Here is a 17002-nt window from a genome sequence, read left to right on the forward strand (position 1 = left end):
GAGATCAAAACAGCTTTTGTGGGTTACAAGATACTACAATCCCCTCTCCACTCGAAAATCGATACATTATTAATTCTTTTTTTTTCTGAACTCCCTGTAGATTCCCCAAAACCTTTCATGGAGCCAAATACAGTCTATCTATTTATTCATGTTCACCTCCTCCCTCCTGCAAGCTATACACCATAACTATAGTTATTGGTATACACAGTTTTCCTTCTACGTAACCACTTTCTAATTTCATCCACAGCAAATACAGTACTTGTCAAAATAACCAAACGCAAAATATCTCCAAAGTTTAGAGCCTCTGTTTGGAAAATGCTTTGGAAAAAAGGCACATAAACGGCACAAAATTGGCCTATCAATGATCCAAGGACAGCAAAATTAAACATTTGATTAGTCATTCCCAATTCGAAAATCAGCTTGGAATAATGACGGCACGACAAGGCATTAAACATATCAAACAACACAAAACACGTAAAGGTCATGGTCGTGTCTCTAGCAGTAATCACACCGTCAGTCATCTCTTTAATGAACACATACATGGTGCCAACAATGATAATGGCAGCAGATTGCAAAACTCTTTTGATAACCTGTTGGGTAAGAATCACATCGTTACGTTTTCTTGGAGGTTTATTCATAACTTCGTGATCAACTGGCTCGACACCAAGAGACTGGGCTGGAGGACCATCCATCAAGATATTAATCCACAAGATTTGCATAGCATTCAAGGGGTTAGGCAAACCGAAAAAAGTAGATAAGGCAACCAAAGTCAATGCAGCAATACTGGTACTCAATTGGAAAGTAATGAAATTCTGTATGTTGTTGAAAATACCTTTACCTTCTTCAATAGCACTAAGGATTGTAGAAAAGTCGTCATCTGTCAAAACCATATCTGCAGCTTCTTTAGCAACATCTGTACCATTTTTACCCATTGCTATACCAATGTCAGCCAATTTCAAAGCTGGTGCGTCATTCACACCATCCCCAGTCATAGCAACGATATCGCCTCTTCTTTGCAAAGCTTTCACAATAGTGACTTTGTGCTCCGGAGTGGTTCTCGCAAACACCGAAACATCGTGAATAGCTTTGGTAAGGGCTTCTTCACTCAAACTATCAATTTGGTCACCTGTCAATACAGCATGGTCTCCAACCACAGGGATACCGATTTGTCTGGCAATATTTACTGCAGTTGTAGGGGAGTCTCCAGTAATCATAATAACATGCACACCACCTTGCATTAACCTTGCGATCGATTGTCCCACTTTTGGTCTTGGTGGATCTTTCATACCAATTAAACCGCAAAACACCAAATCTGTGGGTTCTGTTGTCTTTTCGTCAAATTTCTTATTGTTTTTAGCAAACGCTAACACTCTCAACCCATCTCTTGCCAACGAACGAGACTTTTCGTGAATGGACTCCTCAATAGCTTCTGTCAATGGTTTCACGGATCCATTTTCGTCATAGTAACGATCACAAAGTTGCAATATTTTCTCGGTGGCACCTTTGGCAATGGTTTCGGATTTTTCAATGTCGCCAGTATGCACACAAACTGCCATGTATTTTCTATTTGAAGAAAATGGTAATTCATAAAGTCTTTGTTTCTGTCCTCTCATATCTTCCAAACCAAAATGGGGCAAGCATTCAACAAGGGCAATATCACTTGGGTTCCCAACGTATTTCTCACTCTCAGTAGAATATCTGGCGTTGTTACAAATATTACCACACTCTAAAACTTTGTGCATATTGGATGTAAGTTGATGATGCAAAGTATTGTCATCAAGTCTTTCTACTGCCAAAAAGGGGGTGTTGAAGCTTCCTTTGAAGTCGGCTGTCCATATTTTGGTGACTGTCATGTGATTTTGGGTTAATGTACCGGTTTTGTCTGAGCAAATAACATTGACAGATCCCAATGTTTCAACACTTGGTAAACGTCTAACAATTGCCTTTTGTCTGGCCATACGTAACACACCCAATGCTAAGGTAACGGTAACAATAATAGGTAACCCTTCAGGAATAGCAGCAACCGCCAAAGACACAGAAATTTGAAACATGTCTAGCCACGAACGGCCTTGGAATATCCCAATGAGACAAATTATACCAATAACAATAAAACTGAAAATCGACAAGTCCTTCCCCAATTTATCCATTGCTTGTTGCAATGGGGTTTTGGGCTTTTCAATGTCGCTCATCATTTCAAACACTGACCCAAACACGGTTTGACCTGCTGTTGCAACAACAATACCACTACCATGTCCGTCTCTGACCAATGTACCCATGAATGCAATGTCAGTTCTTTCTGTAACTGCTGGATCAGAAGAGTTAACCGTGTCTACGGTCTTTTTCACGGGCCTGTTTTCACCAGTTAAATTACTTTCATCAATGGTTAAATGAACCGCCTCTGTCAATCTAATGTCTGCGGGGATTCTGTCACCTTGTGAGAAATGGACCAAATCACCTGGAACTAAAACCTGGGCCAACACACTGGATGTGCTTCCAGTTCTTGTTAACTTAGCCTCTGCAGGGACTAACTTATTTAATGCTTCCAAAGACTTTTCGGATCTATATTCTTGAACAAATCCAACAGTTACAACTATAGTGATGGCTAATGTGATCGATATGGCGTCATCCTTATTGCCCATCCAAAAACTAATCACAGCAGAACCAATCAAAAGCAAAATCAAAGGATCTTGGTAGAATGATGAAATGAATTTCCACAATAGGCTCTCCTCTTCATCTCCATTTAATTCGTTGATTCCATGAATGGATCGTCTATTTAACACGTCCTGACTATTGGTTAAACCCAATTTGATGTCGGTTTGTAAGTCTGCTGCAGTTTCTTCAATTGATTTTTGAGAGTACTTGAGTGATGGGGTGTTTGCACGTTGTGGTGGTAACTTATGCTCTATATCATATGGATTAGCACTCATTGAACTGTATACAATATGTCTATAATAATTGGGCTTTGTATAAAGAAATTCGAAAAAAAAAAAGGAGAAGGCTTGGCCTGAAAAAAAAAAAACAACTTTGAAAATGTGTTCGGTGTTGACAATCAAACTGTTAATGAAAAAAAAAATAGAAAAAGTTATTAATAAAGAGATTAAAAAAAAAAGAGGTCTGCGTGGTGTTTTCTAGCAACAAAAAAAAATTCTACAAACTTGTCTTTGGTAGCTTGAGTTATTCAATTAGATTTGTACTTTGTCTCGAAAAGGATCTGCAATGATTCAGACATTCTAGCAACTTTGGCTTGTTGAAGAAAATGCCAGATCAGAACTTTCTTATCTTTTTGGTTGTCTTTTTTTCCCCTCCAAAAACTTAGTGTTTCGCACTTACATTGCCGTGACGTCTTGACTTGTTTTTCCGCTTCACAATGAGTTAAGTTTCAATATCTCTATTTCTCTATAAAATTTGTGTACATCATTCTATGCCTCCCCTCCATTAACTACTTCCATAGCAGCTTTGCTTAATCGATTCATGACCGCTAGTCCTTCGTTTGTTTCGTCTATCCCTTCGACAAATATCAATTCCACCTTGTCCTCTTCATCCACTTCTCTCAAGTATTTAAACAAATTATGAGATATCTCATTCCCTGTAGTGCCTAGTCTTTTAATAATAAAGTGTGGGTGATCCTCGCCAAAGTGTTTCGATTTCAACAACGCTATCTTGGTGGTACTGGCATCTACTTTATTGTTGGTCAAATAATTTTCAATGGCATTTATACCATCTCCACAATTGACAAATAGTACCACTTTTGCTGTTGGTGAATAATGTCGATATTTCATCCCTGGTGTCTTTACTGGCTCTAATTTTCCTGCTGTCTTTTTCGCCACAACAATGTTTTCCCATAGTTTGCCACCGACGCGTTTAATGTCCTCTAATGAAACACCTCCTGGTCGCAATAGCATTGGTGGGTCAACTAACCCGTCAATAACCGTACTTTCAACACCTACATTGCATGCGCCACCATCCAAAATCAAAGGTATTTTACCATTTAGATCGTGGTAAACATGCTCTGCCAATGTCGGACTAGGTCTGGTTGATGCATTAGCTGAAGGGGCAGCAATTGGTGTATCACTCATTGCAATCAAGGCTCGTGCAACTGGGTGATTTGGCATTCTCACCGCAAACGTATCTTGGTTGGCAGTTACCAATTTTGATATCGGACTATCTTTGGTTATGGGCAAGAGAATGGTTAACGGACCAGGCCAAAAATGGGAAATTAAATCAAGGTAGACTTGTGGTATTTCATAATTGATCAATTTGCGTTTTAATTGTTCGATCGATGATATATGTACAATCAAAGGGTTATCTGCCGGTCTGTTTTTAGCTTTGTATATAGATTTGACTGATTCATCAGATAATGCAGACCCAGCAAGTCCATACACCGTTTCTGTTGGGAACCCTATGGCATTATGTGTAGTTGTAAGTTCTTTGGCAGCAATTTCTAAGTTTATCAAGGTTTCATTGTCGGAGATCTGAGGTTTATCATTCACAAACTGTATGCTTTCGGGTCTGACTTTTAATATTCTGGTTGTAAATGACATGGCTCTTCGTAGAGTAAACAGAAGCATTAAGAGATGAGTCTCTAACCCGAAACAAAAAAAAAATTTTTTTTTTCTGTGTTATGAATATCTTGACTATACATTACTTGATCTTTATTTACAACCTAGAAAATTAAGTTTTCAGTGATCACTTTCTTTTCGTCGTCACTTAATTCCTCGTAGTATCTCTGGAAGTCTCCTAAGTTTTTAGCTGTGCATTCACGGAAAAATTGTGTCAACAAATTCTTCAATCCTTCATCAGCCTCATGTTTTTCGTCATCGTTGATATAACTTTTTAGTTTTTCAAAATTAGGAACTCCAATGTCGTCCATATCCTCCCATCCATCGTCATTGTCGTCTTCTTGTGCAGGCAAATACTCTTCAGCGTTAGGTTGTTGACATTGAAATTGCAATTCACTAACTAACAATTTCAAGATTTTTAACGATGCAGATATTTGAGTAAACTTGTCGGGCATTGTCTGTGTCATTGATCTTGTAATGATCAAATCACCATTGTAAGGGATTATATCACCATTAACCACTAAATTCTCGACTCTTGCATCTCCCAAACTGAATATTTTACCCAACGCTAATGAATTCTGTTTGATTTGCTCGTATCCTCTGGTAACTTCGTAACTATCAAACCAAATTGGAAGCACAACCGCTAATCCAGACTGTCCTTGCAACTGCATATTGCTTAAAAAGTCAATCATTTCCGCTGGAGATTTTAAAACCAACTGGCAAAACACCATAACCAAATTTTCAATGGTTGCTGTCTCCTTGGCAATGACTAATCTGTTGGCGGCACTTTCTAAAATTTGAGTCAAAAAATCCGACAGCAAATAATTTTGGAATTGGTCAATCAACGAAATTACAATGGATCCACACTTGTTGGCAGCACTGTCAGATAATTCTGGTGATAAAAACTTGGACACAATTTTCAACATACAATCAATGCCCGACTCTTTGGTTTCTGGATCTTTGTAATCAAGAAATGATTTGGATCCCTTTTTGATCAACTCATTAAACACTTCACCCCCACTTTGCAATATCTGATTATCAAACGAGTCGAGCAATATTTTTTGCAATATTGGGAATGCATACAAGAAAATTTGCGCTGGTAACTCACCTCCAGGGCATGATTTAATTATGATGCTTAGCAATTCCAAAGACAAATACAACTCAGGAGTATAATCGCCATTAGAGGATTGCATAATGTTGAAAATAAATGGCAACGACTTTTCACAGGCAATCATATAATCCTGGACACTTGTGTTTTCCAACAGGGCTGTCAAGCATTCCGAACTATCAGTAATCAATTGTACATTACCAGGATCTTTGAATGCAATTTTGAATATTAGATCAATAACATTGACACCTTGGCTGATGCTAACTGCCGAAGCATAACTAGGGTTTATAGTTATGGTATCACCAATTGCCTCTAACAAAACCGGAAGACCGTCTTCTTCACATTCTTCAATCAAAGAATAGACAATTTTGAAAAGCTGAGGTTGAATTGATTTATCCAAGGTAGTCAATTCCATCACATGCTTGTAATATGTGAAACTAATGAGGGATGCTACCTTAATTCTTGGCACGCTTCTTGCGGCAAATGTTATCATATCAACTAGTACTCTCTTTGCATTTGGATTGGAGAATTTTTCAAAATATTTAGGCAATAATAAGAAGCACCTGGAAGTGATTACTGTGTTATGGTTAGTGATAAATCTTGTGAATACAGACAATCCTGGATCTTCCAACTCCTCGTCGTTACCAAGTAAGCCTTCGAGAATGGCCAACTGTGCTTCTAATTTTCTCCAATTATCGTCATTGAGATGCGAGGATATGGATTTGAACCAAGTGGCAGCATCGCTAGGATTTAATTCAGTCAACAAATCATAGATTGAATCACGAACAGTTGGGTTGACGTTTAAACCAGTTGCGTCGCTGACAAAGGCATTCAAGTCGAGGTCGTATTCTTCTAATTTATCATTTGGTAATACTGCACAGACAATCAAATCTTGGACGAATTGGTCGTTGTTAATAGGGATATCGTGCTGGATGGAATTGATAGTTTGAAATAATTCGTCAAGGAGATTGTTGAATACTGTCGAAACTTCCAATTCGGAAGACACGTCAAATCCATGGTTCCCATTCAATGCAACTTTGCTATAAACTGGTGCAAGGTAATGGAGGTCTTGAATAGCTAATGTCAATATCGTTCGCTTAACTTCGAGAGCAAGTTTGGAGTGGAATTGGCTAATGATGGCAGCAAGGATCTTGTAAATGAAACTTCGTAAATGTAAGTCAACAAGATTCAATTCTCTTTGCGAAAGCAATTGGATCAAAACTTGAATTGTAGATGTAATTTCATTAAGAACAAATTGTTTTCTTTCGTCGGTTGTAAACGCTTCTGGGCTTCTTAAAATAGCCAACACACTTTCGTATAACTTTATTGCCTGGGTCTTGACTTCAGCAGCCAAACTTTGACTCAAGATATTATTCAAATGGCCAACTACTTCTTTACCGACACCGCCTTCCCAAAATTGTTCTTCGGTAATCAAATCATCAAATAAATCAGTCAACACTTGTAATCCACCAAGTAAAGCTGTCTCGTTTTGGAATTGTGTAGTGGCATTGTATAATTCGTTTATCAATTCTGGCCATTCATCGGGATAATCGACAGAAGCAATCTGAACAATAGCATAGGCAGCGCCGCTTCGAATTTTCGACTCAGGGGCAGAGGTGGCTAACTGTAATAGTTTTGATCTTATTAATTGTTTTGGCTCTTGATTTACTGGAGGGCCAATAAACGATTCAAACCCCATTGACCAATACTGAGGTACTAATCGTTTCAAATGTAATAAACATGCCTGTCTAACGTCTAGTGGAAGCGATGTATCGAGAGCCAGCTCCAAAATTGTTTGAGTTGCATTAGATGGATCTTGCTTGACTATTTGGCTGAATTGAAGTTCTGCATTCTTTCTGATCTCATTATCTGAGCTAGTCTGGTTTAGAACCAAATCTATCAAGCTTGACATTGTGGTTGCCAGTTATTCCGTAGAGAAAGGAAGAAGTGGAAAAAAAAACGTGCTCATAAGGAGACTCCCAGAAGATCCACTAATTTTTTTTTTTAGCGTTTAGCAAGGGAGAACAAGAAAATTTTAGACGCGACAGCTACCAGTAGTAGTTAACAAAAATCAATCTATATTAATGTACATACAACTATAAACTAATGACCAAATCTTTTTCTAAACATTACAGACTCCTCGTCCTCAACCTCCTCTAAAGAAGGATGCTTATGTAAGTTTTCATTTGAGTTGTGTGATTTAGAAGATTCAGGTTCTTCTGTTTCCGGCTCAGAAGGAATGGATTCCTCTTCATCTTTTGCTTGCTTAACTGGTTGAGTTTGCAACTGTTTTGGTTTTGGTGCTACTTTTGGCTTTTGTTTTTTGGCTTGTTTAGCAGCAGTGTAAAAAGCATTGGCACCATCTTTAGTGGGGATAGCTGGTCCTAAATTAAACCCGAAAAATTGTTTAAGGAATTCTTGTTGTTGTTTAACAAATTGATCGTACTCCTTTTGTTCCAAGTCTTCTTTTTCCTTTGCTTTTTGTTGTTCCGCTTCGACCTTGCGTTTTTCTTCTTCTAATTCTTTTTGTTTTGCAGCTTCATGTAACTTTACAGCTTCAGCTTCCTTTCTGGCAATCTCTTCAAGCTCTTGTTGAGCCTTGACAATCTTATCATGGGCAGCTTTTCTTTGAGCTTCAAGTTCTTGTTTAGTTTTTTCTAATGCTTCCTTGTGTTTAGCCTCAGCAGCAGCTTGAGCACCAGCACTCAATGCGTTAGCCTTGCCATTCAAATCCTGTTTCACTTGTTTGGAAGAATTTTCTGTGGCTTGTTTTAAAGCGTTTGCAGCCTGTTCAATTAAATTTTCATGTTCTTCAATTGAGTCTTTAAGATTGGCATCACGACTAGCAAGGTTATTGTTGTTGTTGTTGGCAATTTCTTTCTTCACTTTGGCAAATTCTTCCTTCTTTTTAGGACTGGTCTTGGCTTGGACATCCTTCTTAGTTTGTGGTTTAGCATATGGCTGTTGGTTTGGGGCTTTCAAAGCACTACTAGCATCAGCATCATTGCAGCCTAACAAGCAATTGAGGATATCTTGAACATTCAGATGAACATAATGGATTCTCTTGGGTATGTTCAATACCAATACGTTTTGTTGCTTGTACCATTGCCAATTGATATTATCAATATCAATATAGTTGACATTGAATGGCAAAACGGTTTTGAAATTGTCTTGGACGGAGCTGATAACGACATTGACAATAGGAGGATTGGATTTAACAACATTCACTTCATAATTGTTGTAGTTTCCGTATGGTTTATAAATTTGAATTTGGAACTCGTCCTCGGTTTCTAACTTTTTAATGACTCTTGGACGGGTGTTTTCTTTATAGTAGAATTGATGTTGATGCAACAAATCGAAAAGCGACTCGAAATCGATTGGTTGGTCGTAGGAATAATCACCGTTGTAGAATGGAGAAAACATTTGCAATTAGATAGTTTGATAATTTATGATATTTTGTTGATGAATAAAAAAAAAGAAAAGTTTAGGGAAGATGACATTTTAAGAATATTCCTTGCTATTTATAGGGAAAAATGAAGGGAATGTATGTTTATGTGTATTAGTAAGGATTGTTCGGCAGAGAGCCAAAAACGGGGGTTAACACCATTTATTTTTTCGCAATCGAATGTTGCAGAAGAACGAAGAATGGTGTAGAAGGTTCGAGAAAATTGTAGATTGCCTGCGAAAATTTGAAACGTATGATTATTAGTGGAGCGGGAAAAAAAAAACGCACTCATTGCCAGCACCATGCTTGCTAAAGATTGGTTATGCATAGCCGGAATTGAAGAGAACCATATAAACATTTATACAAATATCGCAACGAGTATCACCCCTTTGTATTGCAAGATATATAGAAACTGTACTATGCTTGTACCGAAAACAGCACTCTATATGGCTTGTATTATGGCACGCACTATAACGTTTCATTTTTCCGTGGTAAAATAACTGCGAGAAAAATAAAAGGCGTGACGTGTGGGGGGGGCACAACACATGTTTTCCACCTTGATGGAAAGCTGGCTTAAAGCGTTATAACACGAAATCATCACTTCTATGGTATTTTATTTAGGGACATCTTTTCAAAAAGTATATGTAGAAAGAGCTTGCTTTGTGTAAAGTTTTTTGGACAAAACGGTTATGAAATTACGGAAATTAGGTAGAAGTCACATGTCCTAATGAAAAACTTACGCAAGTACTAAGATCTTCATTTATTGAATTGTCTGGCAAAATGGGATGTAATTCCAGTTTTCCTAACAACCAGAATGACTGAGATCCGATATGGGATAAAATACACTTGAAATGTAATACTACTCGTTGTAGGTTAAGCTGAGTTACTACCATCGACTACAGGTTCAAGCATATTTTTGCAGGTAAAGTTGGGTGACACAGCCCCTGCACAGTTTAATTTTTTTTTTTGCTCCAAAAACTTGCGTCAATAATTTGTCAAATAGTAAGAGAGAGCAGTGAAGATATTTATAACATAGCCGAAATGTAGTACCAAGATTCTTGTTTAAGATATCTTTTAGAGAAATGATGCTGGTAATTACAATACATGAAGGAGGTAGTAATAATGAACCCTTCCCTCAACAATTACTTTGCCCCTCTTGATCTGTAATTAATATAAATTATTTCTCTCATCTACCAAGAATGGAAGTAGTCTCTTCAAATTGTGTTTCTCAAAATCAAGACAAATGGTCTAGTTTTGCTAATAATAATAAATTCAATGCTAATGGTGGTGGCGGTAATAAATATATGTGACAATACTAAATGTAACAAACACAAAAGTAAACAAAAATAAACAAAACAAAGGAAAAAAAAAATTTTTTCTCTCTCATTCACTCACTCACCCAATTTTTATTAAACTCGTTTCGTTACCCTTTCAATACTCAAGTTAATTTTTTTTTAAAAAACTTCTTTCTTCTTTCTTGAACCTGTTAGTATCTACTTCAAGTTCAACTTCTACTACTACTACCACGACCATTTAACCCTAATATATATTTATATATATTCACCTTTACTATTTATTATACCATCCTTTTTTTTATTATTTTTTTTTCTATTTGTTGGGATTCTATAGAACTTCTGCCACGTTCGTTTTATCATTTCAGAAGTTTATATCATGGAGAAACTTTCAATCAACAACAACAATAATAACAGGAGATACCAGAGCAGGAGATTTGATGGTATTACCATTATACGTATTGTTGTTTTGGTATTCATAGTCACTGTATCGACGTATTTTGTCAACAGCTACACATGCAATCAACCACACCATAATCACTCGACCAGACCAAGCCATTATTTACCAATAAATGGCACTCATGGGTTGATGAATAATGATGATTCATTGCATAATAAAGGTGCTATTGGTCATTATAACACCACAGTGTCCCTTGAAAGAAGAGCTGACGAAAACAACTCAACAACAAACGGGTTATTCCCTCTGACTTCATCGTCTACATTCATATTCACTCCATCTTCATCGTCTTCTTCTACATTTCAACAATCAAGGTCATCTCCACAAACAACATCTACAAGCTCATTTGTTGCTACAACATCATCGTTCCAACAAGAAACATCACAAACTTCAATTCCTGACACTACTACGGATTTTTCTTTTAGCTCATTTTCCGAGGCTCCTACTACATCAACAACTAGTTCTACATCAGAATTTAGTAGTACACCACAGGAAACTAGCAACACAGTGACCAGTACTTCTTCCACGTCAACATCATCATCGTCGTCACCTACATCAAGTCCTGCAACAACATCGGCTTCTCAACATGTTACTACATTCAGTTCTGTTGATAATGGGAAGACTATTGTTGTGACGAGAACTTCTGTCATCTCGAGTCTGCCAACTGCCTCTAACAGCAACAACAATAAGAACAATGATAACGGAGGAGGATTATCCCATACAAACAGAATAGTTGTTGGTGTAGTTGTTGGGGTTGGTGGTTCTATATTAATTGGTTTGTTGGCCGTTTTATTTTACTTGAGAAAGAGAAACAACCGTGATTATGAAGGTGGATGGACTTTCTGGAGAAAGAATGAGAAATTGGGAAGTGATGAGTTCTTCAATGGTGAATTGGGTGTCAGAGACAGAAATATTAATCAAGGATCAAATTTTTAAACAAGGCTTATTTTGGATGAGGGTGGTTTTTTTTATAAGTATTTTGTAGTTGAATTTAAAATTTTGTACCTTAAAGTCTTTTAATTTAATTTTAATAAAAAGTGGTGATTTGGCAAACTTCAAGAGTATATTTGGTGAAAAAAAAAAAAAAATTTGGAACTGAACGCGTCTAACATCTTATACCTCTAAGCAAAATGTCAGAGTACTCTGTGTATCAACAGTTGAATGAAGATACAAACGCAACTAAATATACTTATAAATTACTACAGCTACCATCAAAGATACTAAATCAACTTGAATCCAAGTCAACTAACTTGTATATAAAATCTGATATCAATTCCCTAGCATTATGCACTGATTCAGAAACTTTCAAGTTACGACAAATGAACCATTCCAATACAGTCTTGCTATTGAACAAAGAACCTGACAACAAGTTAATTGGGTTTCAGAAAACCAGTTATGAATATGAGTTGACAGAAATCAAAGGTTCGATCGATACGTCCGATATCCCTATTTTCAACGGACAAACAGCACAGCAACCTATTGATTTGATAGCATTGGAAGATAATTCGATTTGTTCACATCAAGAGTTTTTATCGAATTGGTATGAGTTGGGAGGTTGTGAAATTGATAATGGAGCATATATAATGAGTGCAGATATTATTACTGAACTATTATATCTATTAATCACCAAATTGATGAGTTTACAAGTGCACGAGTTTTCTCCGGAAGATGTTTCATCCATCATCACGCCCCCTTATAATGACTCAATGTTAACATCAATCATACACAAATTTTGCACTATAGAAAGTGAGAAATATCAATTGAATGATTTAAAAATTACACAGTGGTTTGGCATTGTTGAGATGTCAAAAATCAATCATAAAATGACCGATATTTCAGAGTTCTTATTGAATTGGAAAACTAGTTTGCCGTCATTCTATAACCCTCCATTGGACATCAGTCAATTGGCAGGCTATTACTGCTCCCCAATCGAAAACAAAATATTGTATGTCGACCCAGAATCTTTATCAGAAAATTTGAGTCAACGATTCAAAGAATTGTTTGAATTGGATAAAAGTTGGAACTATGATGAGTTTATTCCATTCATTAAAAAGTTTGTTCCTGCCGGTAAAAAGGTCGACTCAATTATTTTAAAGTATGGCAAGAAGAAGAAAGTTGGTAGAGATAGATTTATAGTCTGTCCTAGATAAAAGGTTATTTGTGTAGCCAACTCTTGCTGCATTTGCAGTTTTCGGAAAAGATCGATTTCTGTAGAAGAAAAAAGAAAAAATACTGAATTGAAAAATTCTTGAACACTAGCATACTCTCAATCACCTCTCTCTAATCATATGTCTGAGTCAACATTTTTTACATCATTGATTAGTGGTGCTTGTGCTGGTATCGCAACAGATATAGTATTTTTCCCCATTGACACCATCAAAACAAGATTACAAGCTAAAGGAGGGTTTTTCACAAATGGTGGATATCATGGAATTTATCGTGGGTTAGGTTCATGTGTTGTTGCGTCAGCACCTCTGGCCTCGTTATTCTTCATTACTTATGATTCATTGAAAAGAGACTTGCCGCCTGCGGTAAGTTCACTTGGGGTTAGACATATGATCGCTGCGTCAATGGGGGAGATTGCTGCATGTATAGTTCGTGTGCCAGCTGAGGTAATTAAACAACGTACACAGGCATCCCATATGGGTAATCAAACATCGTGGAGTAATTTGTTGCATATTTTGAGAAACTCCAACAATGAAGGGGTGTTGAAAGGTTTGTATCGTGGTTGGAATAGTACCATAATGAGAGAGATCCCATTCACGATGATTCAATTCCCATTATATGAATATTTAAAAGTGCAATGGCAACAAAATTTAAATAGTTTTATACCACAGGGATTCAAAGGTGCCGCGTGTGGAATGATTGCTGGTGGAGTTGCTGCTGCATTGACTACACCACTTGATGTGATAAAAACAAGAATAATGCTACATAAGGATAGAATAAGTATTGTTAGTTTGGTAAAGAATTTGATTCGTGAAGAAGGCCCTGCAGCATTGTTCAATGGGATAGTTCCTAGAACATGTTGGATAAGTTGCGGTGGTGCTATATTCTTGGGCTGTTACGAACTAGTCCATACCGAATTAACGAAGAGATCAAGATTGTAGAAACAAAAATTAGTTCCAGTTTTATAAGTTGTATAGAATAATAGAGTCTAAAAATGCTGGAATATTTTTTTTTTGATCCCATGTACACGTCTCCATGTCATTTTTTTTTTTCCCCGTTTTGATTACTAACCAAGGCAAGGAAGGAAGAAAAAAAAAAAGCCTACATTTTCAATTACTTCTCTTCCTTTTTGAATTTTTGACTTCTATTATCTGAGGTGCAACATGTATAAATCAATTTTCAAAACGACTGGCAGGTTGGGGAAAACAGTTTCTAGTCGTAACTTTGTTACTACATTACCTAAACCATTGGCCACCAGCTCATCGCCAGCAACAAATGCCCCAAATAAAACATCAAACCCCAAAACAGGGGAATTACATGTATCAACTCCAGTAGACACAGCAAAGATTTCCATCGAGCCACCTGAAGGATCGAGCATATCATTAAAATCTGCTTCTCGTGATGCATCATTGTTTGGAACCCGTCCGATTTATTTGGATGTTCAAGCCACAACTCCTGTAGATCCAAGAGTTTTAGATAAGATGCTTGAATTCTACACTGGATTATATGGTAACCCACATTCTTCAACCCATGCATATGGATGGGAAACCGACAAGGAAGTTGAAAAGGCAAGAACCTATATTGCTGATGTGATAAACGCTGATCCAAAGGAGATCATATTCACCAGTGGTGCCACAGAAACTAATAACATGGCAATTAAAGGTGTGCCACGTTTCTACAAAAAGACAAAGAAACATATCATCACGACTCAAACTGAACACAAATGTGTTTTAGATAGTGCCAGACATATGCAAGATGAAGGGTTTGAAGTTACATATTTACCTGTTAGTTCAGAAGGGTTAATCAACTTGGATGATTTGAAGAAAGCAATTAGAAAGGATACTGTGTTAGTTTCTATTATGGCCGTCAATAATGAAATTGGTGTCATCCAACCTTTGAAAGAAATTGGTAAAATATGTCGTGAAAATAAAGTGTTTTTCCACACTGATGCTGCTCAGGCGTATGGTAAGATTCCTATTGATGTTAACGAGATGAATATTGACTTGTTGTCTATTTCTTCCCATAAAATCTATGGTCCAAAAGGTATTGGTGCCTGTTATGTTAGAAGAAGACCAAGAGTGAGATTGGATCCAATCATTACTGGTGGTGGTCAAGAAAGAGGTTTGCGTTCAGGTACTTTAGCTCCTCCATTAGTTGCTGGGTTTGGTGAAGCAGCAAGATTAATGAAGCAAGAATCGCTGTTTGACAAAAGACACATTGAGAAATTATCCTCTAAGTTGAAAAATGGATTGTTGTCAATTCCATCTACCCAATTCAACGGTTGTAACGACGCCAAATCTCAATACCCTGGTTGCGTGAATGTATCTTTTGCTTACATTGAAGGTGAATCGTTGTTAATGGCCTTGAAAGATATTGCTTTGAGTTCTGGGTCAGCATGTACTTCGGCATCTTTGGAACCATCATATGTTTTGCATGCATTGGGAGCTGATGATGCCTTAGCTCATTCTTCAATTAGATTTGGTATTGGTAGATTTACAACTGAAGCCGAAGTCGACTATGTCATTCAAGCAATTAATGAAAGAGTTGACTTTTTAAGAAAAATGTCCCCGTTATGGGAAATGGTTCAAGAAGGTATTGATTTGAATACAATTGAATGGAGTGGTCATTAGGTAGTTTTTGTTGGTGTATTTATCATGTATAGAAAGAGATTACTTTGAATAATTTTTTTTTTGCCTGTACCGGAGCGAGCATGAGGTTGTGATTTTGCTATTCCGGCGCTCCTTCTGGGGTGCCCTTTTTTCAACAAATGAATTTTTTTTTTTTCACTCCAGAAATACTCCCCTTTTCTTATTCCTTTCTTTTAAAACCAATATCCAAAAAACATGTCTGTTAAAACCAAAACCATTACTGTCTTGCCTGGTGACCATGTCGGTACCGAAATTGTCAATGAAGCAATCAAAGTCTTGAAAGCAATTGAAGCTGCCACTCCCTACCAAAAAATCCAATTTGATTTCAAACACCACTTGATTGGTGGTGCTGCCATTGATGCCACTGGCGTCCCGCTTCCAGATGATGCTCTTGAAAGTGCTAAATCATCCGATGCAGTTTTGTTGGGTGCTGTTGGTGGACCCAAATGGGGTACTGGCACTGTTCGTCCTGAACAAGGATTATTGAAAATCCGTAAAGAATTGAACCTTTATGCCAACATTAGACCATGTAATTTTGCCAGTGACTCGTTATTAGAATTGTCTCCATTAAAAGCTGAAGTGGTCAAAGGAACCAATTTAATTATTGTTCGTGAATTAGTTGGTGGTATATATTTTGGTGAACGTCAAGAACAAGAAGAAAGTGAAGACAAAAAAACAGCTTGGGATACAGAAAAGTATACTGTTGACGAAGTTACTCGTATCACTCGTATGGCAGCATTTATGGCTTTGCAGCACAATCCACCATTGCCAATATGGTCTTTGGACAAAGCTAATGTTTTGGCATCGTCGAGATTGTGGAGAAAGACCGTTGATAAAGTGATTTCTGAAGAATTTCCAGCTTTGTCTGTGCAGCATCAATTGATTGATTCGGCTGCAATGATTTTGATCCAAAACCCAACCAAATTGAACGGTATCATCATTACATCTAACATGTTTGGTGATATCATCTCAGATGAGGCATCCGTTATCCCAGGATCTTTGGGTTTATTGCCATCTGCTTCATTGGCTTCATTGCCAGATACCAACACTGCTTTTGGTCTTTATGAGCCTTGCCATGGGTCTGCTCCAGATTTACCAGCCAACAAAGTGAATCCAATTGCTACAATCTTGTCTGCCGCTTCCATGTTGAGATTATCCTTGGATTGTGTTAAGGAAGCTGAAGCATTGGAAGAAGCTGTCAAACAGGTTTTGGATAGCGGTATCAGAACAGCAGATTTAAGAGGTACTAGCTCTACTACAGAAGTCGGTGACGCAATAGCCGAAACAGTCACTAAAATTTTAAAACAAAATACATAAACAGTATATA

General features: G+C 37.2%; 9 protein-coding genes across 9 annotated transcripts; 5 read left to right on the plus strand and 4 right to left on the minus strand. All coding sequences in view use genetic code 12, as the record gives it.

Annotated features, from left to right (window-relative positions):
* Positions 1–173: 173 nt before the first annotated feature.
* PMR1 (Ca(2+)/Mn(2+)-transporting P-type ATPase) lies at positions 174–2927 on the minus strand (the record flags this gene model as incomplete). The annotated part of the gene is made up of 1 exon (XM_715287.1): positions 174–2927. The coding sequence occupies one exon, from the start codon at positions 2925–2927 to the stop codon at positions 174–176; it is 2754 nt and encodes a 917-aa protein (XP_720380.1).
* A 492-nt stretch (positions 2928–3419) lies between these two features.
* CAALFM_C700330CA (threonylcarbamoyladenylate synthase) lies at positions 3420–4568 on the minus strand (the record flags this gene model as incomplete). The annotated part of the gene is made up of 1 exon (XM_715286.1): positions 3420–4568. One exon carries the CDS (start codon positions 4566–4568, stop codon positions 3420–3422), a length of 1149 nt encoding a protein of 382 aa, XP_720379.1.
* A 95-nt stretch (positions 4569–4663) lies between these two features.
* CAALFM_C700340CA (uncharacterized protein) lies at positions 4664–7579 on the minus strand (the record flags this gene model as incomplete). The annotated part of the gene is made up of 1 exon (XM_715284.1): positions 4664–7579. One exon carries the CDS (start codon positions 7577–7579, stop codon positions 4664–4666), a length of 2916 nt encoding a protein of 971 aa, XP_720377.1.
* Positions 7580–7770: 191 nt separating this feature from the next.
* CAALFM_C700350CA (uncharacterized protein) lies at positions 7771–9090 on the minus strand (the record flags this gene model as incomplete). Its single annotated transcript, XM_715283.1, has 1 exon — positions 7771–9090. The coding sequence occupies one exon, from the start codon at positions 9088–9090 to the stop codon at positions 7771–7773; it is 1320 nt and encodes a 439-aa protein (XP_720376.1).
* Positions 9091–10783: 1693 nt separating this feature from the next.
* On the plus strand, positions 10784–11797 carry DFI1 (Dfi1p; the record flags this gene model as incomplete). The annotated part of the gene is made up of 1 exon (XM_715282.1): positions 10784–11797. One exon carries the CDS (start codon positions 10784–10786, stop codon positions 11795–11797), a length of 1014 nt encoding a protein of 337 aa, XP_720375.1.
* Positions 11798–11991: 194 nt separating this feature from the next.
* Positions 11992–13011, plus strand: DCC1 (Dcc1p; the record flags this gene model as incomplete). The annotated part of the gene is made up of 1 exon (XM_715281.1): positions 11992–13011. One exon carries the CDS (start codon positions 11992–11994, stop codon positions 13009–13011), a length of 1020 nt encoding a protein of 339 aa, XP_720374.1.
* A 138-nt stretch (positions 13012–13149) lies between these two features.
* CAALFM_C700380WA (uncharacterized protein) lies at positions 13150–13968 on the plus strand (the record flags this gene model as incomplete). The annotated part of the gene is made up of 1 exon (XM_715280.1): positions 13150–13968. The coding sequence occupies one exon, from the start codon at positions 13150–13152 to the stop codon at positions 13966–13968; it is 819 nt and encodes a 272-aa protein (XP_720373.1).
* A 222-nt stretch (positions 13969–14190) lies between these two features.
* On the plus strand, positions 14191–15657 carry SPL1 (Spl1p; the record flags this gene model as incomplete). The annotated part of the gene is made up of 1 exon (XM_715279.1): positions 14191–15657. The coding sequence occupies one exon, from the start codon at positions 14191–14193 to the stop codon at positions 15655–15657; it is 1467 nt and encodes a 488-aa protein (XP_720372.1).
* Positions 15658–15870: 213 nt separating this feature from the next.
* Positions 15871–16992, plus strand: LEU2 (3-isopropylmalate dehydrogenase; the record flags this gene model as incomplete). The annotated part of the gene is made up of 1 exon (XM_715278.1): positions 15871–16992. The coding sequence occupies one exon, from the start codon at positions 15871–15873 to the stop codon at positions 16990–16992; it is 1122 nt and encodes a 373-aa protein (XP_720371.1).
* Positions 16993–17002: the final 10 nt, after the last annotated feature.

Source organism: Candida albicans, chromosome 7 (assembly GCF_000182965.3).
Source record: "Candida albicans SC5314 chromosome 7, complete sequence".
NCBI classification, from domain to species: domain Eukaryota; kingdom Fungi; phylum Ascomycota; class Pichiomycetes; order Serinales; family Debaryomycetaceae; genus Candida; species Candida albicans.